This window comes from Penicillium canariense (assembly GCF_028826845.1).
Source record: "Penicillium canariense strain IBT 26290 chromosome Unknown utg000001l_segment0_segment0, whole genome shotgun sequence".
NCBI lineage: Eukaryota > Fungi > Ascomycota > Eurotiomycetes > Eurotiales > Aspergillaceae > Penicillium > Penicillium canariense.
The window spans coordinates 7,471,891-7,497,608 of NW_026622728.1; the positions used below are offsets into that span (position 1 = coordinate 7,471,891).

A 25,718-nucleotide genomic window follows, 5' to 3' on the forward strand; every position below is an offset into this window, starting at 1 on the left:
GACTTCGAAATTGCCTAGGGCAGCTGAACGTTTTGTACTCCGCTCTGAATGCGAGTTAATTGTTTGAAAATCAAGAATTTGAGAGTATACCTTAATATCATCAACAAGCCTCGTATCCGAACAGACGTTTTAGAGTTACATTAACCACATTTATAAAATTCACATGAAAGGCCACGGAAAGATAATCCCGCATTTTTATGCTTATCACCTTTCTCCCTAAAAATCCAAGAATATAATTACAATTTGCCATGCTCCTTCCACTTCTCCCGGCAGGGTCTAGAGGTCACATTGATTCACACAGGGTTGACAAACTCCTAGACTTTAACTTTGTGGCGTAGGGAACTATGCGGATGCCGGTGCCATGGCTAAATAAATATTTGAGAGGATCCTTTAATCCAACAAGTGGTCATAGTCCCCTAGTCAACTGCGACATATATGCTTGAACCAGTCCTCAATCAACGATTTCATACAGGTTGGCAGTAATGATATCAAGATGCCTGTTACCTTGTTACTTATGATTGCTATTATGAGGGGATGGCTGGACTAGCTATTTGAAAGAACATAGATAGACAGATGATGAACAAGCTAAGCTAGTGGGGAGGACTAAGTGAGCTATAATACCCACCACTTCCGACCCTTGGTGCCAGCCCGTGGGGAGGGGGGCGGGGGCGGGGGCGGAGTACCGGGTGGCGGGCGGGCTATGGGGGGGGGCGACACGGAGTAGGGGTCTTTACTGTAGTAGGCCAATGTGGTGTGGTGTGATGATGGGGGAGGAAGGAATTGAGAGAGGGAGGAGGAAAAGGGAGAAGTCAAGAGTTAAGGAGAGGTAAAACAAAGAAGTGGCAATTATTGAACGATGGCTTATTGAGGTATAGAAGCTGTCGAGACAAGTACGAAGTAGACATGAACAGACCGTCTCAGGATGATGGACAGATGGACAGATTAATATAACATTCAAATCGAGTATTCTCATTCGCCTAGAGGAGGAAATCAGCACTAATAACACCATTGCCTGAAACATCCCCAATTATTCGCGTGCATTTTCATAGCCCAATATATACAGTTGGATGATCAGGTATGAGTCTGAGCCAGGACATTACCACCCATGCTGCACGGTAGTGTTCATTCCTTCTTCCCAGCAGCGAATGATCCGAATAGATCTTGCCTCGCCGCTAACAGTAAGTTGGTGATGCAGTCAACTTGGCTGGTGTTATCCGGCTTCTCCGAGGCCCTCAAACGTCAGAATCGTTAGAGACAGATGTCCAGGAGAGCTTGCGATAGTGTCTCATTCTTGACCTTACATCCACCGCCAGAGTTAGGAACGCAACCCTCCTCGAGAGACCGAGCGAGAGCCTCCAGTTTCTCTTCACTGGTGGCATACCGCATCAGCAGCTTGTATGCACTCTCGCAAGGCAGACCGCCTTCTGCGCTATCGGCTTGGTGCTCGTTCTCTGCCCCTGCTAAGATCGTCGAGACGTCGGCGCCGGGATTCACGGCGAGACGCGTGAGGAGCTTGCAAGGAGCAGATGGAGGCGGGGAGGATCCCTGTTCCGGGTTACTTGGCTCATTTGGTGGCAGTCCTGCGTCGTGACTGCTATTCTCTTGTCGGTTGTCCGAGGTTGATTTATTCCGCCCAGGCGAAGAGAACCTATCAGGGACTTGACTGTCTTCAGTAGCGGTCGATGATTGGTGGGCTGATTTGGGGATAGAATCGCATGGTGGAGAACTGCTGGATTGGCAAACCGTGTTGCAGGGTGAGCATTGCGGCTGTGATGACAGAGCGCTAGGCCTTTCTCTTTGTTTGCCTTTGCTGCAAATACTTTTACCTGTCGCAAGTTCATGACAGTGACTTCGGCCAATATCCTTTGCATCATTGGAGGACCTTCTCCGAAGTATCCAATCGTTGACAGTTGAGCGATCAATGCCGATCACCAGCAAAAGCTCTCGTAGGTAAATATTCTCTTCTGCAACCTTCTTAGCTGCACATTGTATCTCGATGGTTGCCCGGACGCCTTCTTGTTCAAATCCCCTCAGTCTGTGTTCCAGATCGGCCGTGTATTCCTTCTGGTGTGCTCTGTTGCGCCGTTTATTCTCTCGCAAGCGCAAGGTGCGCTCTGTGTTCTAGGTTCTGATTTAGTGGGGTCATGCAAGGACTTGAGCACACTACCTTATCGCACGACATCGTTCATGGAAGTCGGAAGGCATTCATCGGATGGGGGGCTTCGGCAGTGACTTGAAGTGAGTCGGATGGGTTGAGCGGAGAAATGCGGGAGTTAATCTGGGGGTCAGATCGTCCGCCATTGACAGGGCTACGGAAGCCGATAGCGGCCACACGAAGAAAGTGTATAATATGCATATTCTAAGACCGGCAGAAAGTTTAGATACCTGAATTACTATTACAGCGCCCATATTAAATCATGCATGTCTCTCTCAGAGGCTATTCACCTCGCTGTCGCGATATTGAGGCTATTTTTGTAGTATATCTTGGTCATCTCCGCTAATTTCAGGCGGTACGCCCATATTAAATCATGTGCATCTCTCTCGAAGGCTATTTATATCGCTGTCGCTATATTGAAGCTATTTTTATAGTGCATCTTAGTCATTCCCGCTGATTTTAGGTAGTGCGCCGTCTAATTAAAGCTCTCTATATAATTTAAACTACTACTGCCGCCGGCGAAGCCGCTAGCTTCGGCGTATCGGCGAAGCTGCTCGCTTCTTCGATATAGCACCCTCTGGTACGACTATAGTAGCAGTATTATCTATTACTACTGTAGTAGTAGTATTATCTATTACTACTATAGAAGTAGCATCCTCCGCTGCTACTATAGAAGTAGTACCGCTAGTATTACTGCTAGTATTACTACTAATAATCTATGGATCATTAAAATTAAACTCCCCCTGCTCTGTCTCCGCTATCGTTATCCGCTCTATCTCTACCTCCGAGGGCCGTATAATCACGATATATATATAATACTCTCCCTTTACCTTCCGTAACCGCTAGTAAAGTTTACTAAGGGTCTTAGATACGAAAGAATATTGCTACGAGAGGAACTACGCGATTAACGGCCTTTTACCCTACCGGGTAATATCCTTAGCTATAAAGAACCGATCTTATAGCCTCCTCTAGTATCCTTCTAAATATTAGATAGTGTACTAATCGAGTAGCGAGACGAGGTCTCCGGCGAAGAATAGTATATTAATAATGGTCTTAGAGGAGGGAAAAACGTATAAAAGCGATACTAACCGATGAATAAGAGGTTAGCTAGCTATTTCTATAGTAGTAGTTGTACTTACTTAGTAGCCGCTCTATCTCTCTTAGGCTCTCCTAGAGATAGAAGGACGTAGAGATATAAACCTCCTACGGCGCTACTAGCGCTACCGGCGCTGCTAGCGGCGGCGGTAGTAGTAGTAGGAGAGGACGTCTCTCTCGCTAATATATATAAGATCTCCGGGCTACGCTTACTATGCTAGAAAGAGAAGAGAGAGAATTAAAACGTAGGATTAGCTACGCTAGTACTAGCGAAGATGCGGCTATAGGTATCGAAGGTATAGGCGTCGATATAGGCGTTAATAAAGCTACTACGGTTAATAAAGCTACTACAGTTAATAAAGCTACCGTAGTTAAAGATATTACTACCGTAATAGTAGTAGCTATAGCTTCCTATAGGGAGGACTATAGAGACGCTATTTCGATAAGGGTTGAATCGATTAACGGAGGGAGGACCTTTTAGCTTAATATAGATAAAATTCTGATTTGAACTAGGCCTTAGCCGTAGCTATCGGAGCTATTACGGCTATCTCGGCTACTAGCGACTATAAATATATACTACGCGGCTTTATATATACGCTAAGGATAGGCTCTTCCCCTGATTCGTGATAGTGTAATATACGAAGCCGAAGTATTTTATATACTACTCGGTATAGCTAGTCTCTTTCCCCCTTAAGCAGAAGTAGTAGATCTTTAGGGTTAAAGCTAACGCCTATAAGCTACTACCTAATTTACTAAAGCTACGAGAGATACTATACTAAGGTCGCTAGTAGAAGATATTCTATAGAATCCTACCTTTCTACGTCTTACTATAGTCTTCGAAGGAGGTCTTAATTAAAAGATTACTAGTAATCTTAAACGTCGGCGTCGGGATAGTAGTAGTTTATAACTAGCTTCCCTAGGATAGTGTCTAGCCTATTAGACTATAGCCGAATTAAGTATATATTCTAAATATTCGTATATAAGTGTATACGAGCTCGGAGGATAGGTATATAGATAGTAAGAAGCGATACCTACTCTAGAAGAGACTCTTTTAAAAAGATCCTATCGCGGTATAGTATATAGAAATATTTATAGTAGAGGAAGACGCTCGAGCTAGCGAGCTATCCTTACTAGGATTTAATCCGTTAATTCTTAGTACTTCGGCCGTAGAAGAAGCAGTCTTCTGGCTAAAGATATAACACTAACGGTAACGCTTCGTATAAGGCTTCGGCTAATAGTAAGGCTTCGGCTAATAGTAACACTTCGGCTAATAGTAAGGCTAATAGTAAGGCTAATAGTAACGCTAACCGGCGAAGGGCGAGATACGTATTACTAATCATCGTTATTTCTAAGCCTAGATTAGCCCGTATAATATACGGTAGAAAGCCCGTCGAAGCTACGTAGTTAAGATACTAACGTAGTACGCTTATTACTATTCGTGTAGAGATTCCTATATAGATCTATATAATATATCGAGAGTATCTATCGATAGTAGTATATATCTCGAATCCGAAAGGTTCTAGCTTTATATAACTATTAATATACTATATCTAGTTTAGCCTAGGGTAAGTATAAGCTCCTCTCCGGCGTTAGAGGTCTAACCGACAACGTTCGATAGCTTCCGGGTTAATTCTACGGTAGACCTCGTAGATTCTATCTCTAGATAAGTATTAGTAGTCTACTTACTAAGGACGAGGATAGACCTTAACTTACCGAGGATAGAAATAATCTTAGTTACGAAGGAAGATATATTATAGCCGAGAACTATAGCCTTTAATATCTCTAATCTAGTCCTCTATACCTAGAATAGCTTTAATCTTAGCTTTCTACCGCTTACGTTCTTTAGGATCGTCGACCCGAAGCTTTATTCTAAGCCGCTTACGAGCTCTACGAAGACTACGCTTAGATAAGGGTATACCCCTATCTTTTAAGTACTTAGAGAATCTCTTTAGTACTTAGAGAGAGATAGAGAAGCTTATAAATACGCTTATCTAGAGCTTCGGTAGACTTCGCTAGGTAGCTAATATTCTATAACTATAGGCGGTTATTAATTATACGTATTATAACGCTAACGCTATAGTCGTTAAGTAGTATAATACGAATAGCTTTAGTAGAGCGCCTAAGTTAGATATAATCCTCGATCTCCTACCTATACAGATTAAGAGGGATACGAGGTATCATAGTAGAGAGTAATATATAACGAGGGTAATAGCGAGGCCGACAGCGAGGGCTATAGCGAGGGTATTCAGCGACGGCTACAGCGAGGGTATTTAGCGACGGCTACAGCGAGGGTATTCAGCGACAGCTACAGCGACGGAAACAGCGACGGAAATAGCGACGGCCACAGCGAGGATATTTAGCGACGGCTACAGCGACGGAAATAGCGACGGCTACAGCGAGGATATTCAGCGAGGGTATTCAGCGACGGCCACAGCGACGGTCACAGCGAGGATATTCAGCGAGGATATTCAGCGAGGATATTCAGCGACGGAAACAGCGACGGAAACAGCGACGGCCACAGCGAGGATATTCAGCGACGGCGACAGCGACGGAAATAGCGAGGGCGACAGCGAGGGCGACAGCGAGGGCGATAGCGAGGGTATTCAACGCCTAGGGATATCGAAAGTTAGCAGATTGTATAGTATGAATAGCTTCATCTTACCACCTGGGATAGCGGCAAGAAATGGCGTCAAGATGGGGGGGTCAGTAGAAAATGGAGAATCTATTTTTGTATGGGAAAGATAGTATAAAATACGATTCCTGCGTTACAGAGCGGTCCCTAGGGCGGTCTAGAATATGCATATTATACACTTTCTTCGGGTGGCCGCTATCAGCTTCCGTACAGGGCCACGCTAAAATGGTGACGCGATCAATGCAGCCAATCAAGTCCCAGATACCAGACCACTATACACTTAGAAAAATGCCGGAAGGCCAAAGCGAACTAGCACAATATTGGCCAATCATTGTCCACCTGTCCGTCTCCTTCTCCTCCGCCAATCATGTTCGATGTGTCCGTCCCCCCGAAGTAGACAGTACAAAAGGCTGATGCTCACCAGGCAAAAGAGAGAGGCAGCGTCCTGGTTCTTCTCTTTTTCACATCTACCAGTCACCATGGCCACTATCGTCGAGTCATCCCGCAGCTCGACACCCGTCTCAGGAAGCAATGCCAATAGCGGGGATTGCCGCAGCCCTAAAAACGATCTCGAAGCACAACAGACTACAGCTTGTTCGGAAGAAACGAGTCAATCTACGAATTTGCAGGATATTAGCAGTGACCAAGGTCTACAGGATAACTCCAATGTGCCCCATCTCTCTCTACCGCGACTATTCTGGTTCTTCTTCTACAACTTTGGACTATTTGCCTGGGGCGGTCCTGTAGCACAAATTTCCATGATCAAGCAGCACTTGGTGCTTAAAGAAAAATGGATCACCCTCCCGCGCTTCCAACGCGTGTTCGCTGTCTACCAGATCCTGCCAGGCCCAGAGGCAGCAGAGCTATGCATGTTCTTCGGGTGTCTCTCAGCTGGCCGCCTGGGTGGGATTGTCGCCGGACTCGCTTTTATCTTGCCCGGATTCCTTCTTATGCTTCTTGCATCTTATCTATATTTTCTGGCAGGCTTAGAGAACATTTATGTCAATGGTTCCTTCCGGGCTATCCAACCGATGGTATCTGCCATGGTGAGCACTTTCTAGACCCATTAAACATCAACTGCTGACGGCGAGTAGATACTTCGAGCCACACACAAGATCGCAGACCACTCTGTGTTTAACCACAACACTCGTAAAATAGACCCCTACCTTGTCATTGCTGGCCTCTGTACGGCGCTGAACAGTGCTCTTCGCATCAACATGTGAGTCCTGCCCCTTGTCAACTGTCCACAATACTAGATTTTTAACACATGTACGAACATAGCTTCATTTCCCTCGGTCTCTACGGTGTAATATACAGCTTCATATCCCATGGCAAAAGAATCATCGCCCTATGCCTCTTCATCCTCCAGTATGTTGTATACGCAATCTACGTGGTTTTCCGAGGCGTCCCATCACCGGTTTCCCTCGCGCTCGGAATAGCCAAGACACCCTTCCTTCCCAATCTATTCGCACTTGGACTAGTAGCCGGAAGCCTCTCTTTTGGTGGCGCATACACCGCAATACCCTTCATCCAGGTCGAAGCCGTTCTCAAAGGTGGGTGGCTTCCAGCGCGCATTTTCCTGGATGGCATCGCAATTGGGAATATTCTCCCCGCCCCGCTTGTGATCTTTGCAACTTTCGTCGGGTTTCAGGGCGGTTTGGCAGATGACGGCCTTGGGACAGCTTTTGCCGGCGCTGTAGTTATTACCATTGGCATGTTCTTCCCCTGCTTTTTGTTTACGATTGCTGGACATGACCTGTTAGAGAAACTTGTTCGCAATAAGGTAAGTCACTCGTCCCGTCTTCGAAGACTATTCACGACTCCATTATGTATTAACTGATTCCGGCAGTTCCTTTCGGCCTTCTTTGATGGACTTTGCGGGGCTGTAATTGGTATGATCGCCATTATAGCGGTGCAGACGTTACACTCCAGCCTTCTAGTCTCCGACTCAATGACAGCACCTGTTTTGCCGCAAAGTGTCACGAACGCTGAGAGCGCTTCGGCTGCTGTACTCTATGTTGTTGCGCTGGCTGTCCTCTACAAATTCACCAACAAGTATACACCACTAATTCTTGTTGCGGTCGGTGCTATTGCAGGACAGTTTCTGTTTGTTTGAAAAGGCGGGACAATATTGTGGACAAGGTCAATAACTTAAGAAAATTCTCGTTCATCAATCCTACCTTAGACGGACCACAGCTCCAAAGCACTTATGGATATATGCAGACCCAGGTAACCTATCTGTATTATCCAATCAAGATCACTCTCGGAGAACAAAATACCCAAAGCCAGGTTGCAACCGCAAGCTGGGAATCCTATTCAGTGTTGTTACTTTCCCCGTTTTATATTGCGGGTAGGAACACTAGAAACTAGAGACGCTTAAAAGAGATATCTTGAAGTGAAATCTTGGGTTTGGACAGATCACCTTCGAAGATAGCCCAAGAATTCGTCTCTTCAGACAGCAGAGCTGGTGCCTTGCTGTTCGCGAGAGTACTACTATCTACTCGGCGCTATGCCTCTACGATACTGTAGTCCACTCAACAGATTCCGCATAATGGGTGTGGTCGGACCTGCTTAATCCGTCTTTCTGGTGGTGGGTCATATCCGCAAATTGAGGATAATGGGATATTAGTTCAGTATTATATCCTCAATAAGCCGAGGGGAGAATTCAATCTAGAAAGGAGTCGAAGAACCGTCAGTGATTTAAATTGAGGAAGGGAGTTTCTGACTACGTTTCCCTTAGAATTATTAACGCAGAAGAGGAAGCATAAAGGCATCTTCTACTAAAGTATTAAGGATCGTGTACGTCCAGTGGCACTAGTACTTCGCAAATCGAGTTGAATTCTTATATTGAAATGAACCTGCTCATTGGACTTTGGAGTTACCATTTCGATTATAAATATAACGGCGCTTTTGGGCATGAGATTTCGTTAAAAGGATTATTGTAGAAATCTACTATACATGTTCTCTCGCCATCGGATGAGAATCTTCCGCGTAGCCTCCATCTGTCGTCCGCGTGACTTCGAACGTATGATGAATGCCAACCTCCATCTTCCCTTGCATTGGGAGAGGATGATGATCAACAGTGAGTCTCTCTTCACTGCTGCTGGGGCTGGTCGAGCCTCCCCACGTATTCTGTGTGTCCCTTTGGCTTTCAATATTCGTCGTCATGATCGCCAATTTATCCGGTCTCAAATCCCTGTGACCATTTCCTTCTAATGACCCAAGCGGCACGGCTCGCGCATTGCTACCACCTCGGCGGCCAGATGTGGGAAACCCCGACGGATAGTTCGAATCGTTTCGTGAGCCGAGCCAGTGACGGAGGAGGGGGCGGAGCGTGGCAAGGCTTCCGGCAGTTATGCCAAGCCCGGCTTCGATATTAGACCAGACGGCGATTTGGTAGGTAGCATCTGATGAATGTTAGTATCCAAAGAGGCACTTTCCAACATGAATGGAAAGAGGATGAGCCACGCACAAAGGAAGTCTTCGTTCGCAAATGTCTTGACGAATGGGAATCGAATAATAACGGCCGCGGAGGCACTGCGTTTGGTTAGTTCGGCACATTGAGCTTCGACCGGAACGACTCACATGCAAGCCATGCTCAAAATGCCCACAACAGCGACCTTCGCCTGTCGCTTCATATGCAGCTTTCGAACAAGGAAAATCGGCAGGAGCCCAACAGTAAAATCGCACAATGCCGCAAATGCACTGTAAACATAGGTCATGGTAATGATGATGTGGATGCTGATGCAATGGCCTTCGATGGTGGGATCCAGGGCCGTGCGCGTCCAGAAATACGAGAGCGGCTTGCACTGCAAAAGCATCAGGAAGAAGAACACTAGCCCGGCAAGGACTGTTAGGACCATGACAGTGTAGAGAGTCCAGATGTGCACCCTTTTAACGGTGATACGCATCAAGAAAACACTGATGGAAATCTTGCAAAAGATAGATGCAAAGCAATAAGCAACTTCACAGAGCCACCAGTACTGTTGTTGCAATTGTTAGATGAGCACCAAGTGAGAAGCCCAAAACGGAACAACAGATAGACTTGCATACCTTCATCGCTGTCACACGCTCATGGGCTGTGAGGTGCTCAAACTTCCGACCTGTGCCGTATAGAGTGCCACCAATCATGCAAGCAGAGAACATGATATAAAACAACTATGCCTGTCAGCTTGTCCAATACCCAACAGCAGGGACAAGATGGACTTACGACTGCGGCCACCATCGCGCCATCATCCCATCCAAAAGCTTTCACTAACCATCCCCGCACATAACAGCGCAGCATGACCGCTACACATGCTATTGGCATGAACACAGCCGCGACCGTCTTGACCGCCAGGGCCCTTTGATCCTCGTCCGTCATGCTCATGGCGGATGAGACATAATGGAGAAAGCGTGTGTGGGGAAGGCAAACTGTTTAATAAATTGAGCTGCAGGCTACCCGCGCAGGCTGGCCAAGGAACACTGAGAATCCAGATTTTCGAAAACTTCAGGGGCGGCATCTCGCGTACGCGAGAGGCCCTTAGTCGTCCAAGCGGCGAATCACCGCAGGTGATCGACAAAGGCCGAGGGACTGGGCGTACGGTGGAGAGGGGTCCGCACGGGAGCCACACGCGAGGCTATTCACAAGCTCAGAGGACAGTCGCGTGGCTCGGTGGAGATTATTTGACATGGTCTGACAGATGTCGGCAGTCTGTAACGCCCGAAAACCCGTTTTGCACAGGTTGTCGCGGTGGCAGGAGCATTTAGCTTGTGGGCGCCGTCTATCTTGGCGCCATCTGACGAGCGATGTGGATCCACGGAAACGGCTTCTTCCCCCTGAATTGGCACCCAACCCGCTAGTTTTACCCAGCCGGTAACCGGGGACCATCACTGCCCAGGGCCTTGTGCAGAGGAGAATCCCGACGGTCTGGTCGCTTCGGCGACGTGGCTGGTGGAGCTCGACGGAGCGAAGATTGATAATAGCATTGATGACGGCACATAGGACAGCCCTATGCTGAGTAACTGCTGACATGCCCTGGTTCATGGACGGATCACGGGCTCAGGGGATGTCGCCCTCCTCACATTCCCTCCGTCTGCCCTAGGATCTCGGCTTGCAATCGACTGCGACCCTAGCCATGGCGCCTAAATGGCTAAAACGCTTAGGGTTACCTGTGAATAGTTTGACACATGCAGGGTGCTGCTCCCGTGCACAGCGTGGGGAGGTCTTTTTGGTTACTCGGCCGCCTGGCGCTAGCCTGACGGGGTATGGCGCATGGGTGGACATACCAAATGGGCAAGAGGCGGTCGCATTCCAGACCTTCTGCCGCTTCGCTAGGGGGAATATTTTCCAGTGCAATGGACGCGGCTCGGGATTGAACTTCTTGGCGTGCAGTTAACTGCCGTCTTCTGAAGCAGGAAACTTCACTGCTCCGCAAAGTTCCTTGACAGCTCCCAATGGCCAATCCAATGTAGGAGGTCCACCAGCCTGCAGGGAGCCTAGACTCCGTCTTTGGTTTCGAATTTCGATAGCCGTTGGCTTCCAACAGGAGAGCTTGACTATTGGTCTTCAACCGGGAACATCCCGGGAACTCAATCTTGCGAGTTCGTGCTGTTTCCTGTGAGCTCGTATCGTCGAGCCCGTACTCGCAGTATGCATACCACACGGTGGCGGCCCGCTCAAGTGCCCGCGGGATGTGAATCGCCGGCTCCAGTCCTACCGGCGTGTCTTGAAGATTGCGGAGGATCATAGCTCCGTGAAGGGCGCAACGGCGAGCGTATTGGGAAGCAGACCACTGGCGAACGTGCTCGCGACGGGGCAAAGACTCCTATCCTTCCCGTCCGATCGCTAGCTCTAGACAATTGAAGTCCACCAGGAGGAAATAAATGCCGAATGCAATAACCCCTCCAAGCAGAACGGATCGTGGGCGGTATCTTCTGCTTTCGCTTGCAGGTGTCGGTCGAAGAATTGAGTCTATTGACGTTCAAATTGATTGCAGACGGCCTGATTCCAGGCGGCGTGGGAGACATTTTTCCCGCGATGCTCGCGTTAATGCCTTCCAACAGGGGATAACGGTGGCATCCATCTGGCAGTCCAGTATGGAGCTGAGCCTTGCCAGGCCCAGCCGAGGTATCATTTCCAGATTAGCTCCCGAGGCGCGCTGTTGACGGCACAGGATAGCCTTCCGTTGCCCGGCAGTTGGGAGCGACCCACAGCTCGTGGCTTGCGGTCAGGGGCAGTAATGACTCGTCGTGTTGGAGAAGAGGATGCGTCAATGCCAATTCCGATATTTTCGTATCAAGGATGTGAAGGGCTGCTGCAAACCCTCAGAACGGATCCTCATATTAGCACATCATTCATGCTTGGCCGAGCACTACTTACCGAATTTGCTCATCGGCTTGGGCCCACGTCCTACTCGACTTCCGGGGCGTGGGATATCTGCACGAAAACAGGGTTTTTGGTTTCCATTTGGTAGGTCAGTTGGTCGTCAAGCCGTAGTCACGCTGCAAGTGGTACATGCGCCAGAAAGCATAGCAAACGTTTGTCCAATCAAGGCTGCTGGAGTCATTGCCAGGGCCTCGCCCTTTCCGCTTTATAGATATTACCCACTTGCGGGGGTCAGCAGACTCTGATTTGGGCATATTTCAATCCAGACAACACCGAAGGCAAGATAGAAGTATGATATGCCGAGGCCCAAATAGCTTTGTTGAGTCTCTCAACATGATCGACCCCGGCGTCGCAGCACAGTTAAAGCCTACAAAAAGACTCCCTATTGTACATATCGACAAAAGCAGAAGAGAACTTTTGCCCGAAGGTTGAAATGTAGGTGCGTGTACAACGAAACACCAAATATAAATAGCTCTTAATTGGTTATCATTGATGCCATAGATAGCACGGGCTCCCTGTAGTCCCAATAGTTCATAATGGATATATCATGGTAGGACTGTGGTATATTATGATAGACCAATATCTAACCGGAAGACAGATGGACACCGAGTATCGCAACACTGGCCCGTTCTCCACTAGCAATTGCGCCGGAGATTGCAGCTTTCATAGGGTATTTACGGTTATAAGTAGATATTGGCAGGATATGACTAGCGGCGGCGAGACCGCCAGATGATGGGTAGGGCCTATAATATATATCTATTAGCTTTCTCCACCGTCCACCCTTGCTAGTGCGAGTGAGGTTGCTAATACTGATTAGAGTGAGTTTTATTCGGGATTGCTATAAGAGTAATGTAGTCTCTAGGTGTGGTTGCTCTGGAGATACTGAATTAGCGATATACCTCTCCAGATCTTCCATTCGTTGCTTCAACTTCTTGCCTATTACGAGGAAAAATGGCCTATCAGCGTAATACATCGTATATGGTACGAATTCTAGGTCTAGTCACGATATGTTCGCTGTGTAATACGATTTTGAATCCGCCGACTTTCTGCCAAATCTGAAATCTTAGTCCAATCCTCGTTAGGGTTTGCGATGGAACCGAAGGCACTGCTATTCCGATAGCATATAGAACGAGACTTTAAACGAGCGTCGCAGGAAAAGAGATCCACTCTGGGACGCGGTAGCAACACACAGATGAGAAACAAGGTGAGATAACTGAAGATGAGTTCAAGAGGAAAGGAGAAGCAGGCATCTTTGAGCAGTCAGACAGAGAGCTGGGAGCGGACACGGCGTGCCGTTCGAAGACCGATTTTAGTCCCAGTGCTTCCATTCCTTGGTCGCATCCACGCCTAAGGCCACATGAGACTAGTAGATTCATAATTCTTAACCAATCATGCCTTCTTCCATAGTCTAGCAGGTTTTTCTTCTTCCCATTTTTACGTCCCATTGCGAAGTGTTTCCCAGCAAAATCCATGCATCCATAAAATACTAAGCTAGGGATCAAACCGTATTAATGGGCTTGCGTGCGCCCGAGAATTTTACCGTCCAAGTGTGTAAAATTTTTCATGTTTACGAAATGATCGGAAACCGTTTTGGTATAAGCTCAGTAGCTTGACTTGAGAAGAGTCAAATGGACATAACTGGTAGGCATACCCTGCGATCAATAACTTGAATGGAAGAGAAATCGAGGTCCGCCCTGCAATGAACTCTTTCGGGAGAGGTACATTTTCTGCCTTCTGGGTGTGTTTGGCAAGCTCTTGCCCAATCATATTGAAGTATTTCTGGCAGCTCGGCCAGTCAATGGAATTGCAACCGTAACAAGGGAGACTCTGTTAGTTCAGGTGATCACTGATATGCTTTTCCTTTGTGGGCGCGCCTTTTGGACCGGGGTCTACTTGCGCTTTATTCCTTTCTATCTAGTTGACTTCCAGCTAGCGGATCTGCTAAGCACAGGATACTGCCTCGGATTATTTCTTGGCCCTGTGATTATTGGAAACATATCCCCAATGTACATTAGACTACATAGCCCTTTGCATCCTACTTTGAATTTTGGTTCGCGTTCCGCATAGTTCCTAATATCAGGCAGATTTGGCTGGCGAAGCTTTTTCTGGCTCTCGCTGGCTATGACTACCTTCAGTTTCCTCACTGCTCTCTTCTGCTTTCCGGAAACCAAGTTGCGCGGCGAGAAAGCAAATGGTACAGTAACGAATGAATTGAATAATTCGGAATGTAAAAGGGCAAGAGCAGCCGAGCGTCTCCGGAAGAGAGATTTGAACACCTAGAAAGCATCGAGAGTCGTCGCGCAAGAATTGGTCATGGCCGGCCTTCAAAGTGGCAACGTCGACTGTGACAGCCACCTGAAGAAGGCTGGAAGGAGTTTAATTTTGAGATCTCGTGTCTCCTTTGAGAATTTTCTCTTTCCCTATCATGTTTTGGGCCGGTTTGGATGTAGCTGGTCCCGCGAACGTTCTACTTTTTTTGGAACCTGGCAGCGGCCACTGTGCTTGGAGCTGCGCCAGATAATTTCAATCCAGTGGTGGTTGGGTCTTCGAACTTTGCATTTGCGGTCGGAGGTATCATTATTATTAGAATGGTGACAGCTGGTCCATTTTCTGACTGGGTAGCCATGAAAGCCAAATTACGAAACTGGGAAATCCGAAAGGATGAGATGCGGCTTCCATCCCTTATTCCATATTGTAGAACACCACCATCGAGATCGTTATCGGGGGTCTCGGCTACCAGAAATTATGGGACTGGCCTATCATTGTGGTTATTGGATATGGTTTCAGTGGCCTTTGTGTGACCGCAGTTCCTACAGTTGCGGTTGCGTACACCGTTGATACTTACAAATCCATATCAGCGGAAATGCGGTCGTCGTGACTGTAATCAAAATCAGTTGATTTGCGATGAGCTACTGCGTTTCTCTACTGGATACATGCAAGGGATCGCTCTGGCCTGTTATGGTCGAATTTGGGCTGACAGTTGGGCCTGCCATGCTGAGAATCCCTATTTACTCTTTCCGCAAACGACTCCGCAGATTCACGCAAAATTCGGCGATACACTCCTCTTGGGGATGACAACTAACCAGATCCACTATATATATCCAAGCACTGAACAATATGATTCAAAGCTCCATTTGCTCCACCAGTCTGTTTCACTGTACAATGGCTCGTTCAATACACTCTATCATCTCTCTGGATCTCGCTTGGTCCCCGCGTTTTTTACCTCGGAAGCAGCGAGTACACCATTGCTATTCTTCTTTCGGCTTGAAGCGAATGCCCAGTGGAGGAAAAAATGCCACCCATACTGTCAGCCCAATCTTAGTTCATGCAAACGGAAGCAAAGTCGTTCCAGAGTCCACTAGATGCATCAAGATCCTTTTAATGCTAAATGGCCATTTTCTATAAGTGCATCTCTTACGCCCGCTTTAATTATTGTCTGCAGCTGGTCAATAGAGAATGAAGACTTATGACGCTTGAGGCCATATATGAACGCGACACAATCTCTTCATCGGTTCCCATCGCGGTCCCGGCATATTTTGCCTTTGATGGGCGTCATGATTATCGTTAATGCCTTTCTTGGGTTCTGGCTCGTAGAAGGTTTCCGGATCGACTCGGATCGACCCAGATCAACATGGCAATGATCGGTCTTCATGGGTGACCAAGTGATAATAGAGACTCCGTACTTGACGTCGCTCGGCGGCGGGGGTGGGGGCTCCGCCTCGTTAGACTTAAAGTAACAGTTTCTGAGGACCTTCGCCCGTAAGTGTCTGTGCGTGGTTTGTCTATACAAGGGCTTACAGTGTCAGAACGGGGCAAAGGATTTATTGAGTTGAAGGATCAGAACCGTGACATGTGCACAATCTGTAGCGGACATCTTGGCTTATACAAATCAAGACTACCTATGCGCGCTGGTTTTGAAACAACGGATGCAAGGGGAAAAACACCAAATCCAATGCACCACAAACTTCGGTAGGTGTTTGCCATCACCTACATAATTCGCCACCTAAACTATACTAAGATGCTTTTGAGTTGAGCTTTTTGAGTCCAATCGCCATATATTTTCGTCTCATACCGAAGAGGAAATTGATATCCTCTAGAAATATGCTTCAGTCGACTCGGTTTGCAGCACAGCCGGCCTCCTCAATGTCTAAGCCTCTCCTCGCCAGTCTCATGCGCCAAGACCCTAAGACAATTTTGGAAAGAGGTACCACTTGAATCTCGGAGATCTGCAAGTTTCACATACACCACGCAAGCTTGCAAGTCCGGAGTCCGTACCTGCAGATGTCAATTCGGCCCAAGCTTCTGCATTGGGAAACCCGGGCCGAACCACCGGCAACGACGCCGCGTTCTCGACTTCAAAACCAGCACTTGACCCTGACGCGGCCCCGTCCTCATTCAGACTCTGAGTGCAGATCGGCCATGCTCGTCATTGGATTCCCCGCTCTCCTTGAGGGGTCGGTTGTTGCGGTTCTTCACGGTCATTCGATGCATCTCATGTTTCGCGTTTGACTGTCAAGAATTCTAGGGAATACATTTTCATTGAGCGAAATTCAGACTATGGGTATATTTTGAGGGAGGACCGATCCATTCAGGTCTCTGCTGCTACCATTGGGGAGTGCTCAATAGCGAAAGCGATATTAATCTATGCCACTCTAGTCTCCACATGCACTGTGACCTGCAAGTTTGCAGCTTCGGAGTTTCAGGATAAATCCCCCCCCCGCGCTTTAAATCCAACACTATGCCTTTTATATTCAACGAAGGTTTCAATAGTGGAACCGGAGCACTTCCCGTCTCAGTCAGGACCACCATGTGTGTTTCTTGGACGACCTCAAAAGATTTGGGTATATAAAGACACTGGAGGACCTCCCATTTCTGGAATACATACTGCCTTCTTTCTTCCCCCCACCTCCATTCCTTCTTGTCTGTCTCTTTCCGAGGATTCACACGAACGCATGGCCTCCCTCGTCGTGAAGGGCCTCACCTTCCTGGCCCTGGGCGCTGCAGTGGCTCACGCTCAACTATGGGATCAGACCATTCAAACTTCATACGGTCCCGTCGAGGGTTTTCAATACTTCAATCAATCCACTCTGGAGAAGTACTTCGGCATCTCCGATTCCAATGTGACTGCGTTTTTGGGGGTTCCCTTCGCCGCTGATACTGGCTACCAGAACCGCTGGAAGCCGCCGCAGCCTCGCGAGCCGTGGAACAACACCCTGAAAGCTACTAATTTCGGCCCTGCATGCCCCAGCAAGGGTACCGACAACATCAGCGAGGATTGCTTGAGTCTCAACCTTTGGACCAACGCTGGTTCTCCAGATGCCAGACTCCCCGTTATGGTGTGGAATCAGGGCTCCGACGAGACTAGCAATGACACCTGGTGGTACGGTGGTGGTATGGCCTTGAAAGATGTCATCCTCATCACCTTCAACCGCCGTGACGATGCCTTTGGTTACCTTGCTCACCCGGAGCTCAATGAGGAGGGATACCAGACCACCGGGCACAAGACCTCCGGCAACTACGGCATCCTCGACCAGCTGGAAGTCCTCAAGTGGGTTCAGAAGAACATTGCCAAATTCGGTGGTGATCCAGACCGGGTGACTGTCGCCGGCCAGTCATTTGGTTCTTCTCAGGTCTACCACGCGGTCAACAGCCCGCTCTTCACGGGTTACTTCCATGGCGGCATCTCACAATCGGGTATCAGATACCCGTACGACACTATGCTGGCTGGTCTAGCCACCTCCTACGTGAACATGTCGACTGCCATTCAGCATGGAGTCAACTACATCACGTCCCACAATGTGTCGACTATCGCCGAGCTACGCACCCTCTCGATGGAGAGTCTTTTAATCGGCTCGCAGGACCGCGTCGGCAATGAGTCCATCTGGTGGGTGACCGCACTGTCGGCCGGCTACCCACTCATCTTCAAGCCCGTGCTGGACGATTACGTTCTTCCCAAGAAGTACATCGAGACCTTGATGGAGGGCCCGGCCAACGACGTCCCCGTCATCACTGGCAACACCAAAGACGAGTCTGGCGCGTCTCCAACTACCGACTACACCCTGGCTGAGTACGAGTCCTACTGCACACTCAAGTACGGCAATCTGTCGAGCCGCTACTTCCAGCTCTACCCAGCCCATCAGAACCAGACCATCGCGGACCAAGCCTGGAATGCCGCGGCCCGGGATACCTCTCTCATCGGCTCATGGGCCTACGCCACAGACTGGTACAAGGCGGCTGCCTCCCCCTTCTACACCTACTACTGGACTCACGCGCCGCCCGGCCAAGACCAGGGAGCATTCCACCAGTCGGAAATCATGTACGCGCTCAACGCTCTCTACGCCAACGCTGATACCTACCCCTTCACCCAAGCGGACTATGAGATTCAAGAGAAGATGTCGTCGTACTGGGCCAACTTTGCGAAGACGCTGGATCCGAACCAGGGTGGCTCTTACACTGGGAAGGGTGCGCTGCCGCGCTGGAGCCCCAACAGTGCGAATGGCACCCAGGCGGTGATGGAGCTGGGCAACTCTTTTGGACGGGTTCCGATTGCGAAGCCGGCGCAGGTCAAGCTCATTATGGACTACTTCCACCAGCAGGTGCCCTATTAGAGAGAAGATCTCCGCTCTCCGTCAAGGTTGTGGATCCTATGCCCCGGGCTGTTTCCTAGGAAGAAAAGGAATCTCACCCCTACCAGTTTTGTTCAAGGGGAGATGTTGTCGGTCATTACCATATCAATGTACTTGTACTGTCCGAAGAAGCGTGCCACCAGGTGCCAAAAGCAAGCCCTAGCTGAAATCAGCCAGAAGTTCAAACTCCACGGTACAACTGTGACGGGCCAGAGTAAACCCCCACCAGTTCACAACGCCCACAGAAGATCCCAGCTGTGCCCAGCAAGGATCCGTCACATGCAACAGTGTCTGCACGTCACCGACTGCATGATGCCTGCGCCAATCAATCGCAACCTCAGCCACCAAACACAGCAGCCCAACCCGCACTCCCAAAGCAAACCCAGCAAACCCGTGCAGTAAAGAAGACTACCCCCTGCCATCCTATTCGCCCGTCCCGTCTTATATTCACGGCCCCGACATCAAGCGGTCTGCTGGGCGCACCGCCCGTCCCACTCACGTCTGCCGCCGAGCCCGACCAGCACGTCCCGCAGGTCGCCGCCGTAGTCGTACAGATCCCGATCCACAACCTGCGGGCAGCCCCCCATGTGAGCAGCTCATGGGACGGCATTCCTAGCGGCTGACTTGGGGTGGGACTATGCGACTCACTATCCATGGATTGCGATTGGTGAGAATTGCTTTGTCGGCTGCTCTCGTTCGGTGGCAATGCATGCTTCTTCCTTACGGGTCTTCTTCCTCCCTTCATGCCGGAGGTGAGCTGTCTGCTCCGCCGTACTTAAGCTGTGCTGGCCAGCCCTTGACCGGACAGCCCCGTACGATCTACTCCTCTTCCACCCCGCTATCGTTGACTGTTGACTTCCCGTCTGTCTGGATTACCGTGTCTCGTCTGCCTGATCTATTCGACTGGGTTGGTCTAGGGTCTCCGAGAACTAGATTCCCGTTTACACACACCCTGGCCCAGGACCTACAAGAAATACCCCTGCCGTCACTGAGCAAAGGCTCTACCCATGTCCTCATCGTCTAAACTTGAGTCCGTGCAATCTACGTCTGTCTCGAAACCAACATCGCCAACTATGCAGCCGCCAGCCGAAATCCCGGCCAGCACCGCGACCTGGGCTCGCAGCGTCTTCACCTCCATTCGGAATTTCTTCGCCGCCGACCCGGCGTCTCGAGACAGCGACGCTGATGCTGTGGAGGGGTGGGTGGGCATGCGAAAAGGCAGGGGACGATGCCGGTCGGTTGGGGAGGTCCATTGAAGCAGCAACAGGATCAGTCTCGGTTTCGGACACACGCGATCGGGTTGATTTAATGATAGTATTGGTGGCGGATTTCTGGTTTCAGCCTTGTCTGAGTTGGTGCAGGCGAGCTACAGTAGCTAGCTAGGGTGGAGGTCGACTGTTGCCAATGGGCAGAAGGACGGCAGGGTTCATCTGCGAAGATAAAAACAATCGAATGTCTCGCTCCACATGAATATAAAGTATGAAGGGTGGAAAGAATCCACGGAGAGATGGTATAGATACAGGGTAGAAGAGAAACACCGCCATACAGATGTATACAAGTACAAGTACAAAATCCTCGAGGGCAAGACATCCGCCTAAACCCCCAAGACATCTTCAACTCATTGCCGGCAGGAAGCTTAAGCCTCCACACGAGTCGGAATTTTGACCACGCCGCGCTTGCGGTCATCCGACGGCACACCGTACCGCCGGCCAGGGGCCCAGGGAGCACGACCATCCGCGCCCGTGGTCTCCTTGGTGAACTTCGCATCCTGGATGCGGTAGTCGAACCGACTGCCCTCGGGCTCGACATGCTGAACGCTCTTCTCACGGCGAGCCTGGGCGCGCTCGCGGCGCTGCTGCTCCGCCGCCTCCTGCTTCTCGACGCGCTCGGCGTGGCGCTGCGCCACGGTCCGACGCTCGTTGGGGAAGGCCCTGCGGTCAAGCTCGAGCTTGACCAGCTGCGGGTGCGGAATACGCACGTCCGCGGGCTGGAGGACCTGGCGAGCGTTCTCACCCTTGCCAACCCACTCAATCGAGTTGGGATTCTGGATGATATCGTCGACGAGGTCGGAGGGGTGGGAGATCTTGTCGGCGACAGCCTTCTCCAACGTCGGGGCACCTGAGAAGACGCGGCCGGCATCGACACGAGTGAATGATCGTGACTCGGGCACGGGATAGAAGATCTGGGCGCCGGTTAAGGGGTGGGCGGGCAGGTCGTTGATAGGTTCGTGGAATGTTTGGCGCTCGCCTTCCTGGGCAAGCGGAGTGGTCGGGATCATTTCGTGGACGGCACGAGCATATGGCAATGCTAGGGGCTTGCCCTGGATTGACAGCTTGTCAGTGATAATGCCAAGTCATCAAAATGAGTGTCAAAGAGGAGGATGACAGCGAGTAGATCAGGAAAAAGAGTATTTTTAACCAGTCAAGCTAATAGCCTGTGTCTTCAAGACTAATCGATTTTTGGTTGTCTCATCATATGCGTCGAGGGTAGGGGTAAGGGGAAGGAATCTCCCTAGCCCGAGGGTAGAGGGTGGAAGAAATTGCTCACCTGTGACTGTTGTCTCCTCTCCATCTCCACCAACCGCACCACGGCCGCAATGCGCTTCATGTCAATACCAAGCTCAACACTGACAGCGCGCAGACTCTTCTTCTTCTCCACGACCCGCACGTAGACCTCATTCCGGAGCTCCTCGCTGAGAACGCTCTCGCTAACAAAATTCCGGTTACCCGGGAACGGCCGTGGTGCTTCGTGGCTATCCGAGTCACGGTCTGCCCGACCCTGCAGGTAGTTGGTCTCACCAGGGACGTGGTGCTTCAGCGCAGCTCCCTCGGTACTAAGCCATTGGAACATTTGCCGGCGAAGCCTGGTCTGTGGAGCCGCCGTCGCGGAGAATTGGCGGAGAAAGAGCTGTGATGAGGGACATGTGGATGAGAGTGAGGGTGTGGAGGAGGATTGGGAGGATGTGAGATAGGGGAGAAGGGCGTTGGACACACGCCGGTTGTGTATCCGAGGTGCCATCTTGAGGGGAGGGAGTACCCGGCAATCCCGGACTCGAGATTGGGGCAGATGAAATAATAAGTATTAAAGATTGGTATTCAGGTCAAGAATGGACCAAAGCAGCCGCAGTTGGCAGCCTGGCGCTGCAATTGTTGAGTGGGTGGTCGTGAGTCTGGAGAGTGTTTTGTGGCAGGGGAAGAAACTTTTCTGCTCGGGAAGGAATGGCGGAGCTGTCACGTGAGTGCCTGCTCCCGAGAACCACCTCCAGCATCGGGTACGGAGCACACCAGGCATCATCTCCACTGCACTAGATGCAACTGGCTCTGTTCATATCAATAAAACTGGGTAAACGCATGGGCAATATATTTTCTGTCAAATTTGCGAGTTCAAGGTGTGGAGTTTCGATTTTATACTTCCCTATGCAGTCGAATCCTACGATTATCTACCACACTAAATGAAGCAAGATATATCATAACCCATGGAAGCTCCGTTACCCCCATCATTTCCAAATCCACCGTCTCAGACTGGCCATTTGAACGGACACCATAGATCACGAGCACGATACACCAGTCAATTACAAGTATTTACAGAGCCAGTTTAGGTAGTTTAGTGTAAGCAGTCCATTGTATGAAGTACAGATCGAAGCAAATGTATCAGTATCAGCACCACCGAGCAACAGTTTGGGTGAAGAAATAAAAGTAAAACCGTAAAGGTAAAAGCTGATAGAAAAAAAAAAGTGATACCAAATAAGAGATTTGAAGTAGAAAAAGGAAGAAGCCACGCCTGATTCCCTCCGTCATATCCCGACCCTTTCATAAGAACGTCAGCTGAAGCAGAATCCGTCTGTCCCTCCCCCAGGAAACACCCTGGACGCAAAGGCAAGGAAAGGGAAAAGAAGCACGACAACAATGCAAGCGAGCCCATCCATTTACCCCGAGTAATGAAACAAAGCGCTATGAATCAAAAATGAACAGACCGAACACGAGCCGGACGCCTTCTTTTCTCCGTCGCTTGAGGGAAGAGAAATACATGTATGATGGTAAATGGGTGTGGAGCCTTGAAAATGAGCCTTGTTTCAACGCCAGCGACAATGCGCAGAACCGACTGCCGCCGAGGCCACGGCATTTCGTAGAGCATGCCAGAGTGGAGAGAGATTAAGGTGCGAAGGGCAAAAAAAGCGAGGAAAAGGAGATTTAAGAGAGGAAAGAGGTTGAGAAGAAACGGTAGATAAACAAAGTCGCATAAGAGACCATCTTTGGATACCTGCATAACAAGGACACCGAATTGCAAGTGCAAGAAATAGAGAGTAAAGCAAATAAGATCCATTTCCGGTTCACACATGAAGATGCATTCAATAAAGCAGTTTGGATGTAAAGGGGAATCACGGTCGAAAAAGTAAAAGACAAGTCCGAGCCCGCGATCCTCGGAGGGCCACTCAACACATGAACGATGGGTCAAGTGGCTGATGACTCCGAGAGTGGACAGGGAGAGATAAAGTAAGCAAACGCAGAAGCAAGACAGAAACAGCACAAGGGTATGAGGGTGTCGATGAAGAACGCAAATGGTGAGACAGAATTTCAAACGCGCTGTGCTCGCGCCGTGCCCCGACCACAATAAGAATACAAGCTTGCAATGACCTGAAATGCAATCCTTCCAAGGGAAAAAAGGAATGTGAAAAAGAGCGCCCGGGTCCCCATGCAAAAGAAACATCAAACAACAACGCAGCAGCAGATACAGAAGAAAGCAAACCACACAGGCGATTAAAGGGTTCCGAGGTAAGAGGGAGAGGGGGGGAGAGAGAAAAGAAAGAACCACGAAGCGAAAACAACAAAAGCAGAGTCCCGAATTTCAATACTCCCGAGAGTTATGCAGCCACCGAATGCTGATTCTAGCTCGCGAAACGAAAGGAACCCCCAATGCGCCAAATACCCCAGGTTCGTTCATCAAACATGCCGGACATCATCTCAGATATAATGCTTGGGAACCGTGCCTCAGCGGCCCATCATGTAGTCGGGGTAGAAGGGATTGAAGCCGTTCATGTTCGGCCCCGCGTTGTTGCCAGCAGCATTTCCAGGAGGTGGCGGTGGCGGCGGCGACATCATCATGGCATTGGCTCCATTGGCGCGGATCCCCAGGCCCGAGTTGTGATTATTGAAGGAGCCGTTGCCCACCATGGCGTGCGGGTTACCATTAGTGTGCGCGCTGTGGATGGGGTTGCCATTGCGCATGGGCATGGGCATGGCGAGTCCCGGAGGAGCAGCCAGTCCTGGAGGCGGTCCACTGACCGAGGAGAACATATGGCTGTGGATGCCACCGAGGCTGCTGCCTCCAGAGACACCACCCGGACCTCCTGAGAGCGGGTTTCCAGGGTTCATGCTGCCTGGTTGACCGGAGCGCACACCCAGAGGGTTCTTAGAAAAGCTGAGACGGATACCGGTCTTGACACTGTTGGACAGCTTATAACCATACAGCTCATTCAATGCCTTGCTCGCCATGGCCACCTCGTCAAACTCCACGAAACACATGGGGCCGTTCTGCTTGTTGCGGAAACAGAGTCGCTTATAGCCGCGCTGCTTGGAGAAGAGTGCCTTAAGCTCCTCCTCCGACGTGTCTGGTGGCAGATTGCCCACGTAAAGGGTGTTGCACGGCGGGTTCAAGTCGTTCGGGTTCGCAGCTGGGAGGCTATGGCGGGGAGTGTGCTGGCTGCCGCTATAGGGGAAGCCGTGGGCGTGGTTCACGTTGCTGGGATAAGCGGATGAGGATCCACTGGCACTTCCCATGCGCTGCCCAGGACCGTTGGATGCGTAATTTGGCAAAGGCGGAGAGGACATCGTGGTGGACAAGGAGAGGTTGGCAAAACGACCGGTCGGAATCTGAGGGTTAGTGGAGCGACGCGGGACGGACACCGAATGGCCATTTTCTGCGTACCCCACGGGGTCCTTCAGCAGCTCTCCCGTCTCCTCATCGGGATCTTCATCGATCATGGACTTGCCCGTCACGCGGGGAAGATCACCGACCCCGTTACCGATGGGCGATTGGGGGGAGAAGAGACTGTGAAGGCGCGAGCCAGATTCCGACGCCGGGGGCAGACCATCCCCGATGGCTTGTGTGGGGTTGCCAGCCGACAGCCGCTCAAGGCTCTGGAAAGTGCCGTTGAAACGAGAGGACTGACGCGATAAGGGGCCGTTCGACGGCACACCACCCAGCAATCCGCGGGAGTTGGTATGATCGATCGTGTTGCGACGCGTATTCGACAAGTTGGAGCCCACCGGACCTGGGTACATTTCAACCACCATGTTCGCGTCATTCTTTGAATTTGGCTTGCCATCCAGGAGGGAGCGGGCCTCCTCTGCGGCAGGCAGGGTATTAAAGCGGGCGATCGCGCTCAGGAAGCCGTCATCTTCCGGGTGGTCGGAGGTCACAAAGTCGGCATCGACAAAGTCCTTGGCAAAGAGGAGCATACTGCGCAGGGCTTCGCGACTGGTGTTGCGAGGCAGCTTGCGCATCAAAATCGCACCGCCGTTGGAGCGGCCCAGGCCGTTCAGGCCCTGGAGGCTGCGGTCCGATTCGCCGAGGCGCATTGCGCCGTCGAAGGAGGAGGACGGGCCGAGTGGCGAGAACGGGTAGGTGAAGGTAGGAGCTAGAGATGAGGGCGCTTGCGAGACAGTTGGGCTATACACGTCGGTCGACATCGCATGCTGAGTCGTCGCGGGCACCTGGAAGGAGGAGGACGGAAGCGGATGCTGTGGTGGCGATGAACCAGAAGACACGGACTCTGTGCGCTGTGTCGTGCCGTAAGAGCCTGGACTCGTTCGAGTGGACTGGTTCGAGCTGCCGCTCATCGGT

General features: G+C 50.3%; 9 protein-coding genes across 9 annotated transcripts; 4 read left to right on the forward strand and 5 right to left on the reverse strand.

The window, feature by feature from the left end:
* Positions 1 to 1,248: 1,248 nt before the first annotated feature.
* Positions 1,249 to 1,762, reverse strand: N7482_002578 (uncharacterized protein; the record flags this gene model as incomplete). The annotated part of the gene is made up of 2 exons (XM_056684703.1): positions 1,249 to 1,694; positions 1,744 to 1,762. 2 exons carry the CDS (start codon positions 1,760 to 1,762, stop codon positions 1,249 to 1,251), a joined length of 465 nt encoding a protein of 154 aa, XP_056548309.1.
* Positions 1,763 to 6,361: 4,599 nt separating this feature from the next.
* Positions 6,362 to 7,998, forward strand: N7482_002579 (uncharacterized protein; the record flags this gene model as incomplete). The annotated part of the gene is made up of 4 exons (XM_056684704.1): positions 6,362 to 6,928; positions 6,977 to 7,101; positions 7,164 to 7,665; positions 7,732 to 7,998. 4 exons carry the CDS (start codon positions 6,362 to 6,364, stop codon positions 7,996 to 7,998), a joined length of 1,461 nt encoding a protein of 486 aa, XP_056548310.1.
* Positions 7,999 to 8,834: 836 nt separating this feature from the next.
* On the reverse strand, positions 8,835 to 10,251 carry N7482_002580 (putative integral membrane protein; the record flags this gene model as incomplete). Its single annotated transcript, XM_056684705.1, has 5 exons — positions 8,835 to 9,289; positions 9,355 to 9,419; positions 9,468 to 9,865; positions 9,936 to 10,040; positions 10,093 to 10,251. The coding sequence occupies 5 exons, from the start codon at positions 10,249 to 10,251 to the stop codon at positions 8,835 to 8,837; spliced, it is 1,182 nt and encodes a 393-aa protein (XP_056548311.1).
* A 3,626-nt stretch (positions 10,252 to 13,877) lies between these two features.
* On the forward strand, positions 13,878 to 14,529 carry N7482_002581 (uncharacterized protein; the record flags this gene model as incomplete). Its single annotated transcript, XM_056684706.1, has 3 exons — positions 13,878 to 13,890; positions 13,937 to 14,299; positions 14,330 to 14,529. 3 exons carry the CDS (start codon positions 13,878 to 13,880, stop codon positions 14,527 to 14,529), a joined length of 576 nt encoding a protein of 191 aa, XP_056548312.1.
* A 33-nt stretch (positions 14,530 to 14,562) lies between these two features.
* Positions 14,563 to 15,127, forward strand: N7482_002582 (Major facilitator superfamily domain general substrate transporter; the record flags this gene model as incomplete). The annotated part of the gene is made up of 2 exons (XM_056684707.1): positions 14,563 to 14,820; positions 14,948 to 15,127. 2 exons carry the CDS (start codon positions 14,563 to 14,565, stop codon positions 15,125 to 15,127), a joined length of 438 nt encoding a protein of 145 aa, XP_056548313.1.
* Positions 15,128 to 17,201: 2,074 nt separating this feature from the next.
* N7482_002583 (carboxylesterase/lipase family protein) lies at positions 17,202 to 18,857 on the forward strand (the record flags this gene model as incomplete). Its single annotated transcript, XM_056684708.1, has 1 exon — positions 17,202 to 18,857. The coding sequence occupies one exon, from the start codon at positions 17,202 to 17,204 to the stop codon at positions 18,855 to 18,857; it is 1,656 nt and encodes a 551-aa protein (XP_056548314.1).
* Positions 18,858 to 19,860: 1,003 nt separating this feature from the next.
* N7482_002584 (uncharacterized protein) lies at positions 19,861 to 20,085 on the reverse strand (the record flags this gene model as incomplete). The annotated part of the gene is made up of 1 exon (XM_056684709.1): positions 19,861 to 20,085. One exon carries the CDS (start codon positions 20,083 to 20,085, stop codon positions 19,861 to 19,863), a length of 225 nt encoding a protein of 74 aa, XP_056548315.1.
* A 426-nt stretch (positions 20,086 to 20,511) lies between these two features.
* N7482_002585 (mitochondrial 37S ribosomal protein mS45) lies at positions 20,512 to 21,893 on the reverse strand (the record flags this gene model as incomplete). The annotated part of the gene is made up of 2 exons (XM_056684710.1): positions 20,512 to 21,195; positions 21,423 to 21,893. 2 exons carry the CDS (start codon positions 21,891 to 21,893, stop codon positions 20,512 to 20,514), a joined length of 1,155 nt encoding a protein of 384 aa, XP_056548316.1.
* Positions 21,894 to 23,863: 1,970 nt separating this feature from the next.
* On the reverse strand, positions 23,864 to 25,714 carry N7482_002586 (RNA-binding protein; the record flags this gene model as incomplete). The annotated part of the gene is made up of 1 exon (XM_056684711.1): positions 23,864 to 25,714. One exon carries the CDS (start codon positions 25,712 to 25,714, stop codon positions 23,864 to 23,866), a length of 1,851 nt encoding a protein of 616 aa, XP_056548317.1.
* Between the last annotated feature and the right edge of the window lie 4 nt (positions 25,715 to 25,718).